The sequence below is a fragment of the Anolis sagrei genome, chromosome 5 (assembly GCF_037176765.1).
Source record: "Anolis sagrei isolate rAnoSag1 chromosome 5, rAnoSag1.mat, whole genome shotgun sequence".
Taxonomy (NCBI): domain Eukaryota; kingdom Metazoa; phylum Chordata; class Lepidosauria; order Squamata; family Dactyloidae; genus Anolis; species Anolis sagrei.
This window is the reverse complement of record NC_090025.1, coordinates 109269354-109292482: the sequence shown is the minus strand read 5'-3', so window position 1 is coordinate 109292482 and position 23129 is coordinate 109269354. Positions and strand designations below refer to the sequence as shown.

The 23129-nt window shown below is 40.9% G+C and overlaps 1 protein-coding gene across 1 annotated transcript; it reads left to right on the top strand.

The window, feature by feature from the left end:
* The first annotated feature begins 666 nt into the window (after nt 1–666).
* On the top strand, nt 667–19006 carry QDPR (quinoid dihydropteridine reductase). The gene is made up of 7 exons (XM_060777925.2): nt 667–811; nt 1215–1307; nt 7781–7877; nt 10530–10670; nt 13143–13251; nt 15749–15832; nt 17595–19006. Exons 1-7 carry the CDS (start codon nt 719–721, stop codon nt 17698–17700), a joined length of 723 nt encoding a protein of 240 aa, XP_060633908.1. The 5' UTR covers nt 667–718; the 3' UTR covers nt 17701–19006.
* The last annotated feature ends 4123 nt before the right edge of the window (nt 19007–23129 follow it).

Genomic DNA, 23129 nt, shown 5'->3' with positions numbered 1-23129 from the left:
GCCAAGAAGCAGGAATATTGCATTCAAATCACCCCTGACAGATGGCCATCCAGCCTCTGTTTAAAAGCTTCCAAAGAAGGAGCCTCTACCACACTCCGGGGCAGAGAGTTCCACTGCTGAACGGCTCTCACAGTCAGGAAGTTCTTCCTCATGTTCAGATGGAATCTCCTCTCTTGTAGTTTGAAGCCATTGTTCCATTGCGTCCTAGTCTCCAGGGAAGCAGAAAACAAGCTTGCTCCCTCCTCCCTGTGGCTTCCTCTCACATATTTATACATGGCTATCATATCCCCTCTCAGCCTTCTCTTCTTCTCTTCTTCAGGCTAAACATGCCCAGCTCCTTTAGCCGCTCCTCATAGGGCTTGTTCGACACCTAACATAGTTACCATGGCTCAAAGCTATGGAATCCTGGTAAGTTGTAGTGTGGTGCATTCTGAAGACCTTGCAAAACTACAACTCCCATGATGCCTTGTGAGTTTAAAGGGGTGTCAAGCTGCAGCAATTCTACCAGTCTAGCGGCACCCTTAGACAGTCATATATATATTGAATGACGAGCGTCCCCTTTAAGAGACAGGCTCTCCTTGGCCAGTTCTGCCTTCTTCGCCTGCTCCTGTCAATCAGGCTGGGAAGGGGCGCAAGGCCGAAGGGGATTGGCTAAGTGGAGGAACGCCCCTCCCCGCGCTGCTTCAGAGAAGAGAGAGAGAGGAAAGGAGAGGCAGAGATGGCAGCAGCGGAGGCGCACCGGGTGCTGGTCTATGGAGGGCGAGGAGCCCTGGGCTCCAAATGCGTGGAGTACTTCCGAGCCAAGGACTGGGTGAGCTTAGCAAGCCCTGCCTGGGGTGCTTTGCCTGGAGGGAGGAAGCAAAGAAGGGAGGCAGGGAGGAAGGTGGCTGGGTGATCTGCCCTCCCAAGGGCAGGAAAATCCATGCTTCAACCCAAGTAGAATAGAGCCACTAAACCAAACCAATGGCATTTAATATAGTGCTGATGGAGCAAGCCCTGTTCACAGCATGGGGAGAGAAGCAGTAAAACCCACAGTCAGTCTCTGGGCATCTGCAGCCAGAGAGGGGCGTGTCTCCTATGCTCACCTGCCTCCTATGCCACTATGGAGATATTGATCCTGAGCCCCCTATATGTAATGTTTGAGATGGATCTGGAAATTATACAAATGAAGAACCCTTTTCTAATAATGTAAGGATTATGTTTTGCATCCGTAGTGGGTGGCCAGCATTGACTTGGAGGCCAACGAAGAAGCCAGTGCCAGCGTGGTGGTGAAGAAGACCGATTCCTTCCTGGAACAAGCAGATCAGGTAAACGGCACCCTTTTGCAAAGATAACGTTTGGGATTTCCGCAAGGAGCATCCTATATGTACAGAATTTCACACTTTCACATGCCTTATTTCTTTTGGAAAGGCATCCATAACCTTTTGGGAAAAGGATGACCTTTGAGATTATAACCTTCTGGAAAACCAGAATCTCCAAAGCCTTTTGGAAGCGTGACCTTTGGGAGATTAATTGTCATTCAGGGTGCAGGTTCTTACCTACAAAGCCGCCTACCTGCATGACCGCATCTCTGTGTATGAACCCACACAATCTCTTAGATCAGGGGTCCTCAAACTAAGGCCCAGGGGCCAGATACGGCCCTCCAAGGTCATTTACCTGGCCCTCACTCCGGGTCAACCTAAGTCTGAAATTACTTGAAAGCACACAACAACAACAATCTTATCTCATCAGCCAAAAGCAGGCCCACACTTCGCACTAAAATACTAATAAGTTTATATTTGTTAAAATTGTTCTTCATTTTAATTACTTTTTTGTTTTAAGTGTTTTTTACACTACAAAGAACATATGTGCAGTGTGCATAGGAATTCATTCATGTTTTTTTCAAATTATAATCCAGACCTCCAACAGTTTGAGAGACTGTGACCTGCACCTCTGTTTAAAAGGTTTGAGGACCCCTGTCTTAGATTATCTGGAGAGGCCCTGCTCACGCTCCCACCTCCATCGCAGGCGCAATTGGTGGGGACGAGGGAGAGGGCCTTCTCGGTGGTGGCCCCTCGACTCTGGAACTCGCTTCCCAAGGACATCCGGGATGCCCCAACTCTGGCAATCTTTAGGAGGAGCCTGAAAACGTGGTTGTTCCAGTGTGCCTTCCAAGAATAATTGAAACTCTCAGCAATATGTCCCCGAAATGCACTTTATTATTGATTTAGGATTGATTTGCCTGCCCTACCCCCTCCGAAATTTCTGTCCCAGTTATATCCTACCTTGCCCATGCCCAGCATTATTTTTTTAAAAAATAATTTTACATTTGGCCCAGCCTTAGGTTTTTAATTGCTTGTTGTGCTACTGTATTGCTTATTTTTATTTTTGTTTATGAGATATATTTTAACTATTTTGTATTGTTTGTTTGCTATTGCTTTATTATTGATGTATTGTGGGCTCGGCCTCATGTAAGCCTCACCGAGTCCCTTGGGGAGATGGTAGCGGGGTATAAATAAAGTATTATTATTATTATTATTATTATTATTATTCACACCATTTAGAAATCCGTAACCTTTTTGTAAAGTAGGATCTTCCTGAGAAAAACTAAAAACTCTTCTTTAGTGGTAAATATCTACTACTTTTCATGCCATGCAATTTAGGTTTCTCAGTTGTTGGACTGATATGCCTGGTTTATCTCTTTGAACTGTTAGGAATTATTTATTTATTTATTTACTCTATTTATATCCCACCTTTTTCTACCCCAAAGTGAACTAAAGGCAGCTTTACATATAATAGCTTTTGTTATTGTTGTTCATTCGTTCAGTCGTTTCCGACTCTTCGTGACTCATGGACCAGCCCATGCCAGAGCTCCCTGTCAGCCATCACCACCCCAGCTCCTTCAAGGTCAATCCAGTAACTTCAAGGATGACATCCATCCATCTTGCCCTTGGTCAGCCCCTCTTCCTTTTTCCTTCCATTTTCCCCAGCATCATTGTCTTCTCTAACCTTCCTGTCTTCTCATTATGTGGCCAAAATACTTCATCTTTGCCTCTACTATCCTTGAGCAGCCGGGCTTTATTTCCTGAAGTATGGACTGGTTGGATCTTCTCACAGTCCAAGGCACACTCAGAACTTTCTTCCAGCACCACAGTTCAAAAGCATCTATCTTCCTTTGCTCAGCCTTCCTTATGGTCCAGCTCTCACATCCATAGGTGACTATGGGGAATACCATTGATTTAACTATGTGGCTCTTCATTGCTATTCAATAACAGCTATTCAATGCCTTTGAACAACAAACAGTTAAATACATTAAGTTAAAGATTTAAAATTAAAATTAAATGCACATTATAAACATATAAAACATTACAATCACTATTAAAAATCATGCCATCCACAATCATTTTATAATGTTGTAATGTATTTAATTTTTATTCTAATTTTAATTTTAATGTATTTTAACTGTATATTGTTGTGAAGGCATTGAATTATTGCCTATCTGTAAGCTGCCTTGACTCCCCTCCAGGGTAGAGAAAGGCGGGATATAAATATAGTAAATAAAATAAATAATTGTAATCTGGGGCTATTCCAAAAGTCATTGGGCATAATTCCATCGCTATTATTGCACTGTAGTTAATCTCCAAAGGCTTGACCCCAGAGCCAGGTATGCCAGTGTACAATGCACATAATAAATAGCATAAATGGCATAAAAGATATGCCAGTGCACATAATACATAGCAGATCTTCAGAAATGTTATTTCAGTTGCCCCAAAAAATAATCTACTCTCCCATAAAATATATTAAATCATGCTCTCAAGAGACAAAAATAAGTAGTCTTTGTTAAAAATAACCTAGTTGGTTTACTTATAAACTTTTTGTATTCAGCATACAGGTATATTACTTATCAGTCCAGTTACAAATAGGATTTGAAGTCGTTTCTCAGTGCAAATAACACAGGACATCATTCTTATAGCCAACAGTCCAAAGTCTAAAGCATCTTTCCAGTCTGAGAGTTTAATGGAGTCTGACCTGAATAGTCCCAGATCTGATCACATGGTAAGCAGTCCCTCCCACAACATAGAGTTAAGGAAAACTAATACCAGTACACACATATACAATACAGTAAGCAATCTGAATTATATAAATAACAAATAGCTAGTATAGGAGGCTTTTAGAAGGTTCCTATCTCCAACAATTTCATATATATGGGCGGACACAGCTTTTACTATTGGTTGTATTGCCATGTTGATAGATAGGTGCTCCGTGGATTCAACCATCCATGGCTTAATTTTTAAAAACCAAAGGAAACCTTGATTTTGCCATTTGATATAAGGTACTTCATTTGACTATACCATTGTATATAGTGGGACTTGAGCACCCAGTGATTTTGGTCCTTGGAACCAAACCCCAGTAGATACCAAGGACCCTGTTGTGCTTGGATTTCTGTTTCTCGTGCATTTATTAAAGGCACAGTGCTGAAGGAGCAAAGATAGCATACCTGAGGCATGTTTAGGAGGATCTGCAACTTTGGCCATCCCCTTCCAATGCTGGAAAGAAACAGACATTACTATCGTCCTCATGATGAACATCTGTTAGGGGAGCTTTGATTGTGCATTTCTGGCATGGCAAGGGACTGGACTGGATGGCCTTTGTGGTCTCTTCCAATTCTTAAGATTCGATGACCCACATGTGGGCATCACATTGGTTGGCCACTCTATGAATGGAACGTAGAACTAAAACAATCATGGGTTTGATCCAAATTGGCTCTTAGGCCTTTTCTACACTGCTAGATAAAAATCCAGGTTATCTGCTTTGAACTGGATTATATGACAATGTAGACTAACATAATCCAGTTCAGAGCAGACAATGTAGATTATCTGCTTTGATAAACTGGATTATATGACAGCGTAGAAGGGTCTGCAGGTGCCTGGGATTGAACTCCTGTGGTCCATTTCTCTCTGTTTTGCTAATACATCTGAGGCAGAAGTTGGATATTCTGAGAGAGCAAGAAGGGGAGGAAGAGAGAGAATGTGACTTCTCCCAGTGTAGAACCCAGTTAATGATTCACTGCTTCTGAGCCCATAAATATCTAATATCTAATCCTGTCCACATTGTGTTTTTGTGAGATATCACTCATGGTAGGATATAACGGAAGGCGTTTATGTCAGGTCAGCTTAATCCACCTGCATCAACTCCTTGTCTGCTTTCTTCATATTCATAGCTGCTTTCTAAACACAGAGATTCTGTGACTTTCATCTTTTGAGAGACAATACCTCCTTGATCTGGAAGCCCTGCTTTCTGATTCTGGATGTGCATGATCTTTCTGGGATGGTTTGTTGTGAAGGAAACGCTCATTCAGTGCCCACAGAGAGTTCAACCATTGTCTTCAGCTCCACTACTTCATGTCCTCATCTATACTGCCATGTGATGCCATTTGGAACTGTGTTGTATGGTCAGCATAGCCTCATATAATGCAGTTTAATTGCATTGAACTGCATTGTATGAGTTTATTTATTTATTTATTTACAGTATTTACATTCCGCCCTTCTCACCCCGAAGGGGACTCAGAGTGAATCACAGAACACATATATGACAAACATTCAATGCCGTTATATACTGACAATACAGACATAGAGGTATATATAAGCTTTCCCATCTTCGGCATCTTGGAGGCTGTTGCTTCACTTTCCCTGCTGAAGAGCTTTGTTTGTAAACTTCCTCCTTGGTCAAATTACTGTCATTTTTCTGGCATTTCCTTATGAGTGCCTTAGATACCTCCCCGCTTAAAGTGGTACCTATTTCTTTACTCACATTTGTTTTTGAACTGCTAGGTAGGCAGAAGCTGGGCTAAAGGCCAGGGGCTCATCCCGACCCGGGCTTCAAACTGTCAACCTTTCAATTGGCATGATTTATAGTGCCGAGGCAACAGGGAAAAAGGTTCACACATGTTAAAATGCTCAAGCTGAACATTTCTATCCTATTCTGCTCCCCATTGTGTTAGCTGATAAGGTGAAGAGATCTTCATACATTTATTATAATTATTTATTCATGACATTTATATCCTGCCTTCCACTCAGCTGAAGACAGTGTGTGTGGCTCTCCTTCCCAGTTGATTCACATCACAGATTGAAAGGTCAGATCGAAAGAGTGACTAATCCAAGGCAGCCAGACAGATTCATGGCCTTTGGGGACTAGAACTGAGATCTCTCATGTCCCTGTCCAATACTAATGCAAACATTTCGGTTAACATCCAGTCATGCAAATTTCCACCTGTTCCAAATTTCAGAACCCAGACACAATTAAACCATACAATCTTACAATTGGAAGAGACCGCATAGATCATCCAGTCCTACTCACTGCTATGAAGGAACATACAATCAGAGCAACCCCAAAAGATGGCTATCTAATATCTGCATAGAAAACTCCAGAGAAGGAGACTCCAGTACCCTCTGAGGCACTATATTCCACTGCTAAACATCTCTTGCCATCAGGAAATTCTTCCAAATGTTTAGATGGGATATTTTCTCCTGAAAAAATTGAATTCATTGCTCTGTCTCCGTGGCTGGATCTACATTGCCTATAATCCAGATTATCAAAGCAGACTCAGAAGTGGAATGGGCAGATCAAAAGACAACCTAGCAAAATGGCACTATCTAAAAGACTGTGAAACAGAACAGACAGCTCTGCATCTGTATGCTTGTCCGCAGTGTCCTGCCTCATGTACAGAGGAAGAATTGTTTGTGACTACAGACCTTGCAGTTGCTGTTGCCCATTTTTGGTCAAAAGATATTTAGTCGCTTGTGCTCCTATTTTTATCAGTTTTATACTAATTTATGCAATGCTTTTGATACAAAATAAATAAATGAAACCGAATAATCCATATTATCTGCTTTGAACTAGATTATATGAGCCTATAGGTAAAGATTAAAAAAGGTAAAGGTTGTCCCCTGACATTAAATCCAGTCATGTCTGACTCTGGGATGTGGTGATCATCTCAATTTCTAAGCCAAAGAGCCAGCGTTGTCCATAGACACCTCCAAGGTCATGTGGTTGGCATGACTGCATGGAGCGCCGTTACCTTCCTGCTGGAGCGGTACCTGTTGATCTACTCACATTTGCATGTTTTCGAACTCCTAGGTTGGCAGAAGCTAGGGCTGACAGCGGAAGCTCATGCCGCTCCCTGGAATCGAACCTGCGACCTTTTTGGTCAACAAGCTCAGCAGCTCAGCGCTTTAACTCACTGCGCCACCGGGGGTCTATACTGCCATATAATCCAGTTCAGAGCAAATCTGGATTTTATATGGCAGTGTAGAAGGGACCCATATCAGTAGAAAACAAGTTTATCCCCCTCTCCTCCCAATGTGACATTATTTCAGATATTCAGACATGTCTATCATGTCCTCTCTCAATTCTGCATGTTTAGCACACCTAGTTCTTTAAGACGCTCCTCATAGGGCACCGTCTCCAGACCTTTGATCAATTTAGTTGCCCTCCTCTGGACACATTCCAGATTCTCTCTTGAATTGTGGTGCCCAGAATTGGACACAGTATTCCAGGTCAGGCCTGATCAAAGTACAAGAGAGTGGGACTATAATTTCCCTTGATCTAGACACTATATTCTTTTGATGCAACCTAGAATTACATTGACTTTTTTTAGCTGCCACTAAATTTTACTACTGTATTAAGAATTAGATTTGTGAGAAGAGGTCAGTTAGGTCTGACTATTTGCAGATTCCAAGCCATGTTTTTAGAGCAGTCTTTTATTATAGTTGATAACATTTACATCTTTGCATGTTCAAAGGTAACAGAAGATGTTGAAAAACTTCTGGGTGAGAAAAAGGTTGATGCCATCCTTTGCGTAGCTGGTGGATGGGCCGGAGGCAGCGCGAAAGTAAAATGTAAGCTTGCAAACTCACGAATGCAACTGAAAATCTTTTCTCTTGTATAGGAATAAGCCAATTAACTCCTCCCTCACCGTTTCTCAACATTCATTTTTCATTTGCTAATAGTATTCAGCTCTCTTGCTTAATGAGATCAGGCTTTGATTGGAGGAAATTTCTTTAGTGGTTTGGTGGTTGTTTTCTATTACATTCCAGGAAGTCGAGTAAAGAATGTCTGAAATCAAACCCAGGTTTTTACACATTACTACAAAGCTTTTTCTGAACCATTTTTACTGTAGACCTCAGAACAGATGGCTTTTTATGCAATTATATGGATTGCGCAAACTGAGACCCTCCAGTTGTGTTGGCTTGCAACTTCTAGTAGCTCCAGCCAGCATAGTTAGTGGACAGGAATGCTAGGAATTGCAGTCCACAATTTGCTAACCCCTTTATAAAGCACAATGGGGTTGTTATTCAAGGAACCGATTATTCATACATCAAAAACATGGATTATAATGGTGGAAATCCTTGGACCAGTTGAAACCTAACATTCCTGGTTCAAAAAAACAGTTTTTGCGAGGAAGACAAAAGCAAATGTGCTTGGCTTCAGGAGAGAGGTCCTAGTTTGTCCCTGTGCTGTCTAAGCAAAGATCCTGGGTTTGGACCTTGTACTTAAAGGACAGTTTGGAGATATCTGTGAAAATAAATTTTATGAACCAGATGTTCTCTTCTTATGCCAGGAAAAAGAGTAGAGAATTTGAGAATGGAGAAAGCATTGTGTTAGCCACCCATTTTTTCATCAAGCCATGGTTTACTTGAAACAATAAACCATGGTTTAATTGAAACAACAATAAACTATGATTGGCTTGAAAATTAATAGCCATGGTTTACCAAAACCCAAAATTGAAGCATTGTGTAAAAAAAAAAAAAAAACATTACATGCACTTTTTCAGAATCTTTTGGAAGGGGAGTATGGTCCCATCTCCTTGCTTTTCGAAAATGGATTTGGCAGCATTTCAAAAGGTTTTTTAGTGTGAAATTTTTCAATTCATAAATAATATATTAAATAACAATCAAATAATAAATAAATAGCCATGTTCCAGAAGCATTCTTTCCTGACGTTCCGCCCACATCTATGGCAGTTATCCTCAGAGGTTGTGAGGTCTGTTGGAAACTAGGCAAGTGGAATGCCCAGGGTAGGAGGAAGAACTCTTGTCTGCTTGAGGCCAGTGTGAATGTTGCAGTTGGCCACTTTGATTAGCCTTTCAGCTTCAAAGCTTGGCTGATCGCTGCCTGGGGGATCCTTTGTTGGGAGGTGTTAGCCACCCTGGACATTCAATGTTAGAGTGCAGCTGTGGACAAGTCTACATAGGGACCACCAAACACAGTATTGCTCAAACACGAATCAAGGAACATGAAAGGCAGTACAAACGAATTCAACCAGAGAAGTTAGCCATAGCAGAGCACTTGATGAACCAACCTGGACACAGCATATTATTTGAGAGCACAGAAATCCTGGACCACTCTAACAATCACCACGTTAGACTACACAGAGAGGCCATTGAAATCCACAAGCACATGGACAATTTCAACAGAAAGGAGGAAACCATGAAAATGAACAAAATCTGGCTACCACTATTAAAAACTCTAAAATCAGGACAGTAAATAAATAATTACACTTAGAAAACAGGGGAAACGCAGAGAGGATACAACCAGGGCCAGCTAACGCCTAACAAAGGATTCCCCCAGGTAGGAAGCCGTCAGGCTTTGAAGCTGCCAGGCCATTCAGTGCTAACCAAGCTGGCCAATTGCAGCATTCACACTTGCCTCAAGCAGACAAGAGTTGTTCCTTGCATAGGTATTTAAAGCCCACTTGCCCAGCAAACCTCACAACCTCTGAGGATGTGCCATAGATGTGGGCAAAACATCAGGAGAAAATGCTTCTGGAGCATGGCCATACAGCCTGGAAAATTCACAGCAACGCAGTGATTCCAGCCATGAAAGCCTTTAACAACCCATAAGGTGTCTTTTTGCCCCATGGGATCAGATTTCAAGTATTTCTTTGAAATCCCAACTTTCTCCCAATATGAGTTTCAATGTGGCTTACCAATTGAGACTTCACTGAGTGTTTCCCTATCTCTCTTTTAAAGAAGTATGGACATAAATTGAGTGAATACTGGAACATGTGGCATCGAAACATAGAGCTTGATTATGACTTTCAGTGAGTTGTACACATGCTGGCCATTTAAAAAAATAAGATGTGTATATTGATGTGGATGGTGAATAAGTGCGGATGTGCACTTATTCATAATCTCTTGGCTAGTTTATGCAAAAGTCTAGGTGAACAGTTGCTCATGAGTTCTTTCACTGATGAAAAGTAAATGGCATAGAATTGGGCAGATGGATGGACTTGGAACAACGATATTCATGTCAGAAACTGAGCCTACTGGTTTTTTTTTTTTTTTGGTATGCTTAATTCAAAATGAATCAATGAAGACCAGGATCTATGACTTGTAGTTCTGTTCAGCTAATAATGTAATATCGACACAGTCTGACCAAGGTACAAAAGGTGTTTCTGACCATTGCAATAGAAGGTTAGTCTAAACCAGGAGTGTACATTATTATGTCTTTGATTCCTAATGTGTTTTTTTTACCTTCCTTGACCATCAGCTTTATACAAGAACAGTGATCTGATGTGGAAACAAAGTGTTTGGACATCAACTATCTCTAGCCACCTGGCCACCAAATACTTGAAGGAAGGGGGCTTGTTGACCCTCACGGGAGCAAAAGCAGCATTATCTGGAACACCAGGTAAAATATTGTATGTGTCTATGTGTGTTAACTTAGGGCTCTTCCCACACAGCCATATAACCTAGAATATCAAGGCAGAAAATCCCAAAATATCTGCTTTGAACTGGGTTATCTGAGTCCACACTGCCATATATTCCAGTTCAAAGCAGATAATGTGGGATTTTCTTCAGCTGTGCGGAAGGGGCCTTAGCATATCTTACTTCAGTAAAAATAGTCCTAGGTCTTCCAAGTTTTCTGTGATGCCATATTTGTGTTTTTAGGTGCTGAAACCTTTTGAGCAAACACATTGGTTTTTCTAAGGGGTTTTGAAAGTAGCAAATGCAGTAAAGCCAGAAAAGGTACAGGACTTATAGTTTGATGCTTGTTGCTTAGTTGTGAAACCTACTTGTTTACCTTGGATTTTACCCTTAGCCTGACTTGCTTCAAAGGAGAATGACCTTCAGCCCTCTTTGTCAATAGTTATGAAAGAGACCTGGTCATCTTTGTTTCATGTCTTTGTCTCCTGAATAACCTGGAAAGGATATAGCAAAGCATAACTTTATATTATTTAAGCTAAAAAAAAAATGTATCCAAAGAATCCTGATTCTGGACAAAGAAACACTTACATAGCTCTGCCAGTTGCAGAAAGCATAAATTATTCTCCTTTTTCTAACCTTGAAAAGTGGCAGAGGTCTGCACAGGAAAGAAACCCGACTTTTCACTATTGGAAATCTTAATCAGTAAATTGTCTTAGGGCCTGCTTTTGGGTGTGGGGGTGGGGTTGCTGGCTTTGCATATTTTTAATATGTATGCAGGCATACATATTAAAAGTATGATCCATAATAACTAGCATCGTGTTCCGAACCATAATAACTAGCATCGTGTTCCGATCCACAATAACTAGCATAATTAAAACCAAAGAAAAATGAAATTGAGATTTTGGTCAAAAGGAATAGCTTAAGAGTTAGTTGCCAGTATGATCTTCTAATGCAGTAGTTCCCAACCATTGCCTCAAAACCACGTGGCAATGAGAGCAACTGGTCTTGCAAAACCCTCTTATAGTGCCTAGGCAACAGGGATGTTGGGAGGGGAGAGGCTGACTACCCACAAAAGATTGCTACTACCACATCAGCTTTAAATGATTAAATATGGTTTTCTGTGGGCGTGCAGATGGCGACTACTGGATGGCATATGTTCTGTATCAGAAACTAGAGCTTATGTGGTCAATCTAATGCAGTTTTCTGAATCGGTACCCCAAATAACCAAAGCATTATTTGACCAAAGTTGACCAAAAACTGATTCGTACTAAGGTTGGAAGAGTGGTTGTTGGTCAAAGTGATCCCTGGTCAAAATAAGGTTGAGAACCATTGTTCTAATGCATGTTTCTCCAAGTAATCTATAGTTCAGTAAATAGCATGGCAGCTTTGCAGCCTAATCCTAAATATGTCCGTTGAGAGGTCTGCTATCTGATGTTGACATGCCTCTGAGGACATTTCACTGAATTAGGTGATTTTTAAAAAAACTTCTGAATAAACAGGAGTGGTCTGGAAGCGCATTTACTTAGGAGACAGTTTGAATGCATGCTTTACTCTGCGCCTGTTCTTTCAGAATTAAGTTGCAACCATTTTACCGCTTTTTTTATTTGTAAAAAAATCATTACAGTGTGTTTATGATTGCAGTTCTGTCTCTGTCAGTTCTGTACTGTAACACTTATCAAAAAAGCAACCATGTTTTTCTCTGAGCAGAATGGCAAAAGGTGAGAGCTTAGTCCATCCCAGGAAAACCTAAAAGAGGCAAAGATCACTTCTGCCCTCTCTCTGCCATGGTGCCATTTCTGGACTTCTTGAATGCTTGGGCAGGAAAAGAGGCATGGATCATATAAAAATCCATATTTTTGGCCCCCAAATCTGTCCTGGTACACAAGATAGACTGATGTACAAGTACATATGGTTTCGTTGCACATACCGGGCTCTGACTGTTCTGTGGCTGTGTGATTCTTGAGTATGTGCCAAGGAATAAAGATATTAAAGTAGTTGAAGAGACTGAAACTTAGGGTTTTCTTCTCTTCTGCTTCATGTGCATACAGCCTAAGTTTGACCTAGGTTGTATTTTGTTTAATGCACTATGGTATCCTTCCTGATGGTTCCACTACCTCGAGTGTGAATTCATTTCATGGCCTTTTTGAACACTAGCTACCATGTCCTGTGGAAACGTGAGGTTTATAGTTTGGTGAGGCACCAGAGGAGGTCTCTGAAACTCTTTTTTAACCTGCCATGCCCAGGATTCCATGGCATGTTGCCACGGCAATTAAAGTGAAATCATGACACTATTCTCCTGTAGTTAGTAGATGCCCTGGATCTTTCCTTACTAAGATAAAAAATTGGATTTAACCATAATAATGCATTGGAATTTTAATAATGCTTAGGCAGTATACAGATCCTAATGTAAATCCTTTTGTTGTACCACACTGATTTGCCTACCTCTTCCTTTTAGGAATGATTGCTTATGGCATGGCCAAAGCAGCTGTCCACCAGCTATGCCAGAGTCTGTCAAGTTCAAACAGTGGCTTGCCACCTGGGTCTTCTGCAGTTGCCATTCTCCCGTAAGTGGCTGAATATTGATCCTATGGTATTGCCTTGAGTACTTTTCCTATTTATCATCAACCTCTCTTTTTAACATCATACTTATGAATGTGATAAACAGGTACACTGTGGAGCAAACAAACTTTTAAACCAGCAACTTGTAATTTACCTCAGTACCTGATCTGCCATTTGGAGACTGAAAAGGTAAGAGGCAGACTCACAAGGAAGCATAGAATAATAGAATCATAGTTGGAAGAGACCTAGTGGGTCATCCAGTCCAACCCCCTGTCAAGAAGAAGGAAAATCTCATTCAAAGCACCCCTGACAGATGGGCATTCAGCCTCTGCTTAAAAGCCTCCAAAGAAGGAGCCTCCACCACACTCTGGGGCAGAGAGTTCCACCGCTGATCAGCTCTCACAATTAGGAAATTCTTCCTAATGTTCAAGTGGAATTTCCTTTCCTGCAATTTGAAGCCATTGTTCCGCGTCCTAGTCTCTAGGGCAGCAGAAAACAGGCCTGCTCCCTCTTCCCTATGACTTCCCCTCATGGCCATCATGTCTCTTCTTAGCCTTCTCTTCTGCAGGCTAAACATTCCCAGCTCTTTGAGTTGCTCCTCATAGGGCTTGTTCTACAGATCCTTGATTTTAGTCACCCTCTTCTGGACACATTCCAGCTTGTCAATATCTCCCTTACAAGCAATGCAATGCTCTTGTTGCAATGTTTAAATATTGGGTTTTACTTGGCTAAGCTGATTTATAAAAACTTTGAATTTCAGTATATCAAGCTACTCAAATATAAATGTTCTAGGCACTGTCTTGCATTCTTTTACAACATTTACTGAGCTCCAAACCAGGAGACCTCTGGTTCAAATCCTGTTCCTTCTGTGTGCCAAGACAAGGTTGCTCCTCTTTTCTACCCCTTCTCCACCTTCAGTATCCCAACTATAAGTAAAATATCTATTCAAGAAAATACTCTGGAGCGATGTGCTATGATTATAATAGTACACAGTTTAGATATTACTAATTCATTACATAGGACACATTTAAAAGCATGACACCCCTATTAAAGCAGCTCTCCTGGCTACCGATAAGCTTCTGGTCCCAGTTTAAAGTACAGATTATGACCTACAAAGCCCAAAATGGTTCGGGCCCCGCTTGTCTTCATGACCGCATCTCCCCCATGAACCGGCGTGGGCTCTTAAGATCTGCCGAGGAGACCCTCCTCTCGTTCCCACCACCATCGCAAGCATGGTTGGTGGGGATGAGGGAGAGGGCATTCTCGGTGGTGGCCCCCTGACTTTGGAACACCCTCCCCAGAGAGATTAGGCAAGTTCCCACATTGCCTTCTTTCACAGGGATTTGAAAACCTGGATGTTTCAGCAAGCATTTGAAAATGACTATTCCCAGTTATATATGCCCAGTCCCTAGTTTTCCAGATAGTACTCTGTGGTCTGTACTTTCAACTCACCAACCCCATGATACACTATTTTGTACTATCATGTGCCCAACCCTTTTTATAGCCCGTTCATGCCCATTTTAGTATTTCTGGTTATTGGTCTTTATCAAGCATTGTTTTGATGGAGTTTCAATGTTGCTGTTTTATCTTCTTGTGTTTTATTTAATTGTGTTTTTATCTGGATTGTTACATTTTGCCATGGTTTTATTTTATTGTGTTTTTGTTTTAATTGATTGTTTTGCTTTATGTCTTGTGGACATTTTGTCTCATATGTAATTCGCCCTGAGTCCCTTCGTGGAGATGGTGGTGGGGTATAAGAATAAAGTTGTTGTTACTATTATTATTATACATGAGTGGGAGACTGAAATGGGTCATGCCCACTGTTTCCTGGCTACAGTACCATTCCCACATGTGCCATTGGAAGCACTTAGAACAGTGCCCACCGGAGAAGTGGTGCCTCTGAAAGCATGGACGTGGTGGCTGATAGTTGATTCATGCATTCAAAACATGGATTTATAGGAAGAAATGAACGCTGCCTTGCCATAGTCTGAAATGACTACCACTTATTTCTAAGTGTCTGTGTGAGGATTGTCACAGTTTGTGAATTCATTTGACATAACAAAACACCAATTATCTGAAAGAAAAACTATTCTGGTTAAGAATGGAAAACCAGCTCAGGGAAGATTGTTAAGACAGACTTTGGATGATTAAATAAAGGATGATTATTCCACATCAGCTCAAAATGGTTCCATCTCTTTTTCAAAGGAAATCCAGGCTTTTTCTTAAAAAAAAAAACCAAACAAACATAATGTTATGCTGTGTGTCATTTTGCCCCTGGATTATAAATGCTTACATGAAAATGTGTAAACTGTAATGATCAGGAGAACACAAAGAACATCTTGTTTCCTTGGTGAAAGGACCAAATTTTAATTTTAAAAAGAGAGATTTCCTGCTCTGTCATGTGCTAAGTGCTCTTTGAGTGTTATGACGCAAAGGAAACGCTGGCAACATTCATCAGGTACATCAGCTTGCAACTGAAGGGCTTATCTGTCTCTTTTCTAGGGTAACCTTGGATACACCAATGAACAGGAAATTCATGCCTGATGCTGATTTCAGCTCCTGGACACCATTAGATTTTATTACCGAGTGAGTAAATTTCAGCTGTTCAGTGGCTGTTACTTGAGTTATTGTGTTTGTATCCTTGTTGTTTACATCTTGAAAAACTGTTTTGTGTGCATTAGTTGATATCCTTGGTGAATAAAATTGCATTACTTATTGTGCAGCAAAGATGGTTGCAAACTGGGGCCTGCAGGTGGGACCTGAAAGTACAGATGGCTGGAAGTGATGTGAACAATTGGGGGGGAAACCATTGGCCTAGAAAGGTCGGTTTGATGCCTGCCCGATGAACAATAATGTTGTGTCCTACCTAGGAAGTAGTAGCAACTCCTGAGGTGGACTGGAATCAGAATCATAGAGTTGGAAGAGTCCAACCCCCTGCCAAGAAACAGGAAAATCATATTCAAAGCACCCCCGACAAATCCAGCCTCTGTTTAAAATCCTCCAAAGAAGGAGGCTCCACCACACACCAGGGCAGAGAATTTCACTCCTGAGCAGCTCTCACAGTTGGGAAGTTCTTCCAAATGTTCAGATGGAATCTCCTTTCCTGTAGTTCGAGGCCATTGCTCCGTGTCCTTGTCTCCAGGGCATCAGAAAATAAGCCTGCTCTCTATGACTTCCCCTCACAAGTTTATACATGGCTATCGTGTCTCCTCTCAGCCTTCGCTTCTGCAGGCTAAACATGCCCAGCTCTTTATGCTCCTCCTCCTAGGGCTTGTTCTCCAGATTCTTGATCATTCCAGCTTGTCAACATCTCCCTTAAATTATGATGCCCAGAATTGGACACAGTAGTCCAGGTGTGGTCTGATCAAGGTAGAATCGATAGGTAGCATGACTTCCCTGGATCTAGATAAGATATTCCTATTTATGCCGGTCAAAATCCCACTGGCTTTTTTAGCTGCCACAAGACATTGTTGACTCATGTTTTACATGTTGTCCACGAGGACTCCAATATTTTTTTTATGGGTACTCCTATCGAGCCAGGGGTCCCCAATTCTGTATCTTTGCATTTCATTTTTTTCTGCCTAAGTGGAGTATCTTGCACTTGTCCCTGTTGAACTTCATTTTGTTAGTTTTGGCCCATCTCTCTAATCTGTTAAGATTGTTTTGAATTCTGCTCCTGTCTTCTGGAGTATTGGCTATCCCTCTCAATTTGGTGTTGTCACTTCACCCCTATATGGTGGGTGAAGGTGACCACTTTGCTCTGTCCACAGCTGTTCATGCTGCAAAGTGCCTGTCATCATCATATGCAGTTATTGTGTGTGTGGACTCCTGTGATTTAGTGTGCATCTAGGGTTCACACCGTAAATTGAATGCAGTTTGACACCACTTTAACTTCCATGTCTCCATGCCAAGGAATCCTGGCTGCTGTAGTTTCACAGTCTTTGGGAGGAAAGGCTAAATAAAGCCTTTATGAAACTACCACTCCCATGATCTCATAACATTGAGCCATGGCAGTCAAAATGGCATCCTTTACATTAATGGGTACAATGTGGAAACATCCATAATGTTTTTGCTCATAGAAAAACATTGCATACCTTGTGGGAATCGCCAAGCTATTTTCTATCATGATGGACCGAGTTGATTTAGTACCAAACTCAGACTTTCTAAAACCAGCTGCAATGCTTTGCCTCACTGGAAATATGTCCACAGAGTTTTGCACCTCACATCCCATAGCATGGGATTTTGGCTTGTATATCTGACATTCAGAATTTCTTCATTTGTTTGCATGGTAACGTAAAACTTGAATGCCTGGTATGTTTCACACAAAGAAATATTTGTTTTTTAACAGAACCTTTTATGACTGGGTCACTGGGAAAGACCGTCCAAGTTCTGGGACTCTCATCCAGGTGGTCACGTCTGGAGGAAATACTCAGCTCACAGCTGCCAATCTCTGAAGGAGTTATAATTCATCTGAGCAACAGTGAAATCATTGAGATGTGAAATGTGTCTGTTTTTTGTGTGGTCATCTTCTGTTTCTTCCAGTGAGATGATCTTATTTGTGGAGCAAGACCTGAGGTGGTGTCTGTGTTGCTAGATGTAAGCCAAGATGTCCTGGATGTAAATCAGGGCTGTGATTTTCAAGATTTACGAATGGTTTCATATTACATAATTTCCTAGAGAATTAGTTTAAGCCGGAAAAAAATAAAGTAGTAATTTGGAGGAGGTAGAATTGTGTTTAATTGTTTTATACACATACACACGACGCTTGCAGAAGGCTTGCTCTCGTAGGGATTTCTTATTTCTGTGAGTTGTCATCTTGAATGTTGTCCAGATGGACTTGTCAGATATTGTTGTGAACTGCAGTTATGTTAATCATGAGAAAAGAGGCATTCCTGTTTTTTCTTCTTCTCTGAATCTTTTTGTGGTCTTAAGAACTTTCATGGAAGCTGTGCGCTAAATGGAAGCTGTGCGCTAAAACAGCAATAGTGGATTTCCTGTTCAGTGTGAATGTCTTGGGTGTTGGGCACACATGTACAGAATGTTTCTATTAAGAAAGTATTCCCATGCTTCAGCCCTTACTCCCAATTGTGGTCCGAAAAGGGTTTCTCACATAAGCTAACCTTTTATGTGTCTGCAGAAACATATGGAGAAATCAGACTTTTGTCAAAGTCAGGGGTGTAAAACAGAAACACAGTTTTGCCTTAAAAACTATAAAATACTTGCCAGCCCAACCTGCACACCCATTTGTTTTTTGCTAGGCCACTGTGATGATGAGGAAGACTTACGTTTGATGAATATGTTGAAAATTGAAGCCTTATTGTATAATGAAAGAGGCCTAACCAGATTGTTGCCTGTGTTTTTCAAGTCGGCGGGTGCTTTACTTGCAGGTATACTATTGATTGGGAAAAGAGGGAACACAAGTGAAAAAAGAGAGGAGGGATCTCAGCATCATGTTAAAATTGCACAAAGTTGGTTAGGAAACCAAGAAGGATGGATCTATACTGCCATATAATCAATCCAGTTCAAAGCCAGATCATCTGGCAGTGTAAATGGGGCCTGTGTTCGTCCTCAATCAGCTACGAATCCTGGGTGTACCCACCAGCAAAGCACATTACTGCCTGAACTTCTTGCCATGTATATTTCTTGTGTAATTTCCTTTGGCAGTTCTTAAAACCTGAAAGCAAAGAGTATTGTAAAACTGCCACGCTTTTGCTGTCAACTGTTGCGTTTTGTGCTAAATAAACGTATTGCTTAAAAGTCTCCTGTTACCAATTTTGTTACATGGTCTTGGAAATCTTGCTAATTATAATGTAACTCGATTTTTGTTCCTTATTTATTAATATCATTTCTTTCTTGGTTCTGTCATTAAAACATGAAAAAAAATTAAACTGCAAAAATGTTGTTTTTGCAGGACATCCTGCAGCACATTTTGCTGTAGTTTTAATCAATGAATATCTCATTGAGTCTCAAATAATTCAACATAGTTTGTGGTAGCCACAAAAACCAAGTTTCTGGAGTATAACAACTACTTTCAAAGTAAGCACTGCATAATGAAACACTTTCAATGACACTTTCAAACCAGGAACAGAATTCATTTCAAATTTTGTTTTGTAGTGTTATCAGATGCTCTCTTGATTTCAAGATAACACCATTTCTTAGATCACTGCTTCTCAAACTTGGTGTCCTGACCCCAAATGGGTCCCCTTCACTCCAGGTTGTTGTTGGGAAAATTTTGGCAACTGTAAAAGATGAATGATGACACCTAGTGGCTGTTTTAGGCATTTATACAAACCTGTTAACATCATGCAGTATTTACATTGGACTATATAGAAAATGGTTCAGCTGTACTTCATGGAAAGGAAAAAAAAGAGTGTTTAGCAAACCTTACAAATGCTGATTAGTTATCAGTAAATGTGTGATTTTATACCTATTCTATATACCTGGTTTCATGTAAACGTTTATTGGGTGGAAAGGGGTCGTGAGTGGAAAAAGTAAGAACCCCTGCCTTAGAGCATTGTTGCTTAAACATTAGGTCCCACAACGTTGATGTCCAAAACTCTGGAAATAATAGAGAATATAATCTACTAGCTACTTTAGCCATTTACTGTCGTGCAGTGCTTAGAGGGTTCTCTGCAGAAGATGCTTCAGCTGTACTTCATAAAAAAGAAAATCAGCATGTTTACCAAACCTTGCAAATACTTTTTTATTATTAGTAAATATTTTATTTTATATACCTGTATATCCATGCAGTCATGCCAGCCACATGACCTTGGAGGTGTCTATGGACAATGCTGGCTCTTTGGCTTAGAAATGGAGATGAGCACCAGACCCCAGAGTCAGACATGACTGGACTTAATATCAGGGGACAACCTTTACCTTTACCTATATCTGAGGTCATGTAAAGTTTTATTGGGCCAAAAGGGATTACTATTGGAAAGGTTTAAGAAGCCCTGTCTTAGGCCCCTTCTACACTGCCATATAATTCAGGTTTTCAAAGCAGATAATTCACATTATTGTCGAAGGCTTTCGAGGCCGGAATCTCTGGGTTGTTGTAGGTTTTGGGGGGCTATATTGCCATGTTCTAGAGGCATTCTCTCCTGATGTTTCGCCTGCATGTATGGCAAGCATTCTCAGAGGTAGTGAAGTCTCACCTCTCAGACCTCACTATCTCTGAGGATGCTTGCCATAGATGCAGGCAAAATGTCAGGAGAGAATGCCTCTAGAACATGGCCATATAGCCCAAAAAACCCTACAACAACCCAATTCACATCTGCTTTGAACTGGATTATATGAGTACACTGCCATATAATCCAGTTCAGATCAAATAATCTGGATTTTATATGGCAGTGTAGAAGGGGCCTTTTCTTTGTAGTAAAATAATATAGTTGCACTATTTACAATAACAAGGTTTCCACAACACGAATAAACAAATACATAGTAGCTTCACATGCAGAAGCCTTTATACGGAGCTCCCTCACAAAAGGCTTCTCTTACAGCAGTTTGTCTCAGATTGAGGAGTTCCCTCACTGAGGTAGAACTAATAGGCTTCGGTCTACTCATTCTCCTCAGGGCAACACTAGCTTTGGCCCACAAACTCTTAACACGCTTCGTCCTGCTAACTCTTTCAGTGCTTAGCTCACACTTTTGTAATAAGGAAACACCCAGTTAATATTTCTAAAACCCCTTCTATTTTTGATTACAAAAAAACCCCAATTTAAGTCATACATACATACATACATACATAAACAAGTAGCTCTAGTGTAGAAACAAAGAATGAAACTAATAACAACGAAGATGAAGAGTTGGTGGAAGTAAGGGAAATAATTGAAATCCCTAGAATCATAGAATCAAAGAGTTGGAAGAGACCTCATGGGCCATCCAGTCCAACCCCCTGCCAAGAAGCAGGAATATTGCATTCAAATCACCCCTGACAGATGGCCATCCAGCCTCTGTTTAAAAGCCTCCAAAGAAGGAGCCTCCACCACACTCCGGGGCAGAGAGTTCCACTGCTGAACGGCTCTCACAGTCAGGAAGTTCTTCCTCATGTTCAGATGGAATCTCCTCTCTTGTAGTTTGAAGCCATTGTTCCACACCCTAGTCTCCAGGGAAGCAAAAGACAAGCTTGCTCCCTCCTCCCTGTGGCTTTCTCTCACATATTTATACATGGCTATCATATCTCCTCTCAGCCTTCTCTTCTTCAGGCTAAACATGCCCAGCTCCTTAAGCCGCTCCTCATAGGACTTGTTCTCCAGACCCTTGATCATTTTAGTCGCCCTCCTCTGGACACATTCCAGCTTGTCAATATCTCTCTTCAGTTGTGGTGCCCAGAATTGGACACAATATTCCAGGTGTGGTCTAACCAAAGCAGAATAGAGGGGTAGCATTACTTCCCTAGATCTAGACACTATGCTCCTATTAATGCAAACCAAAATCCCATTGGCTTTTTTTGCCGCTACATCACATTGTTGGCTCATGTTTAACTTGTTGTCCACAAGGACTCCAAGATCTTTTTCACATGTACTGCTCTTGAGCCAGGCATTGTCCCCCATTCTGTATCTTTGCAGAAAATCAGAAAGGGTTAACAGCGGTAAACCTCCAAAAGGATTTATGGTTTTAGAGATAACATTTAAAAGATTAAAATGTTAAAAGATTCAATTTAAATGTTAAAAGAGATAACATTTAAATTGAATTGTAAAATCCTGTGAATTTAACAGCAAATTGTGGATTTGGAATTTATCTTCTTTTGCCTGTACTCTTTCTGTTTTTGTATCAATTTCTTCATTTCTAGATCTTTCTCTTGTAGTTTCCCTTTCCTCAGGCTCAATATTTTAAAATGGTAGAAACATTTTTTCGTTTTGATGCATATTTTTTTCCGATTCTGATTGCCATACTGGAGCTCCCTCACCAAGGCCTCTCTTATACATAACCCGTTTTTACCTCACACAGACTGAGGAGTTCCCTTACTGATGGCCTTTTCACACAGCCCTGTATCCCAGAATATCAAGGCAGAAAATCCCACATTATTTGAGTGTGGACTCAGATAACCCACTTCAAAGCAGATATAGTGAGATTTTCTGTCTTGATATTCTGGGATACAGGGCTGTGTGGAAGGGCCCTGAGGCAAAACTAACACTAACAAGCTTCGGCCTACGCACTCTCCTCAGGGCGACATTAGCTTTGGACCACTAACTCTAACAGGCTTCATCCTACTAACTCTTTCAGTACTTGACTCACACTTTTGTAATAAAAATACCCATCTACAGTTGTCCTCATGATGCACTTTCCCCTGTGCTTAATAAAGGCCAAACCCCACTGTTCCTCCTTCTTGGGTTCCTCCCTCATAATTATACTTTTTCTATTCCTATCTCACCCAGGGTTTTAACATTTTAACATTTTATCTTGTGCATCTGGCCCGCCCTTTGTGTTTGATTTTTATTATGTTATTCTGCTCTGTTTATTTTATTTTATGTATTTTGTCGAGATGTTTTTTCTGTTATTTTGTGTCTTGTTGTTGTTCATTCGTTCAATCGTTTCCGACTCTTCGTGACCTCATGAACCAGACCACACCAGAGCTCCCTGTCGGCCATCACCACTCCCATCTCCTTCAAGGTCAAGCCAGTCACTTCAAGGATGCCATCCATCCATCTTGCCCTTGGTCGGCCCCTCTTCCTTTTTCCTTCCATTTTCCCCAGCATAATTGTCTTCTCTATTTTATGTCTAATTATGCTGTATTATTTTTGGACTCGGCCTGATGTTAGCCACCCCAAGTCCCCTTTGTGGAGACGGTGGCGGGTTATAAAGATTATTATTATTATTATTATTATTATTATTATTAATCATAATAATAATAATAATAATAATAATAATTGTATTATTACCCAGT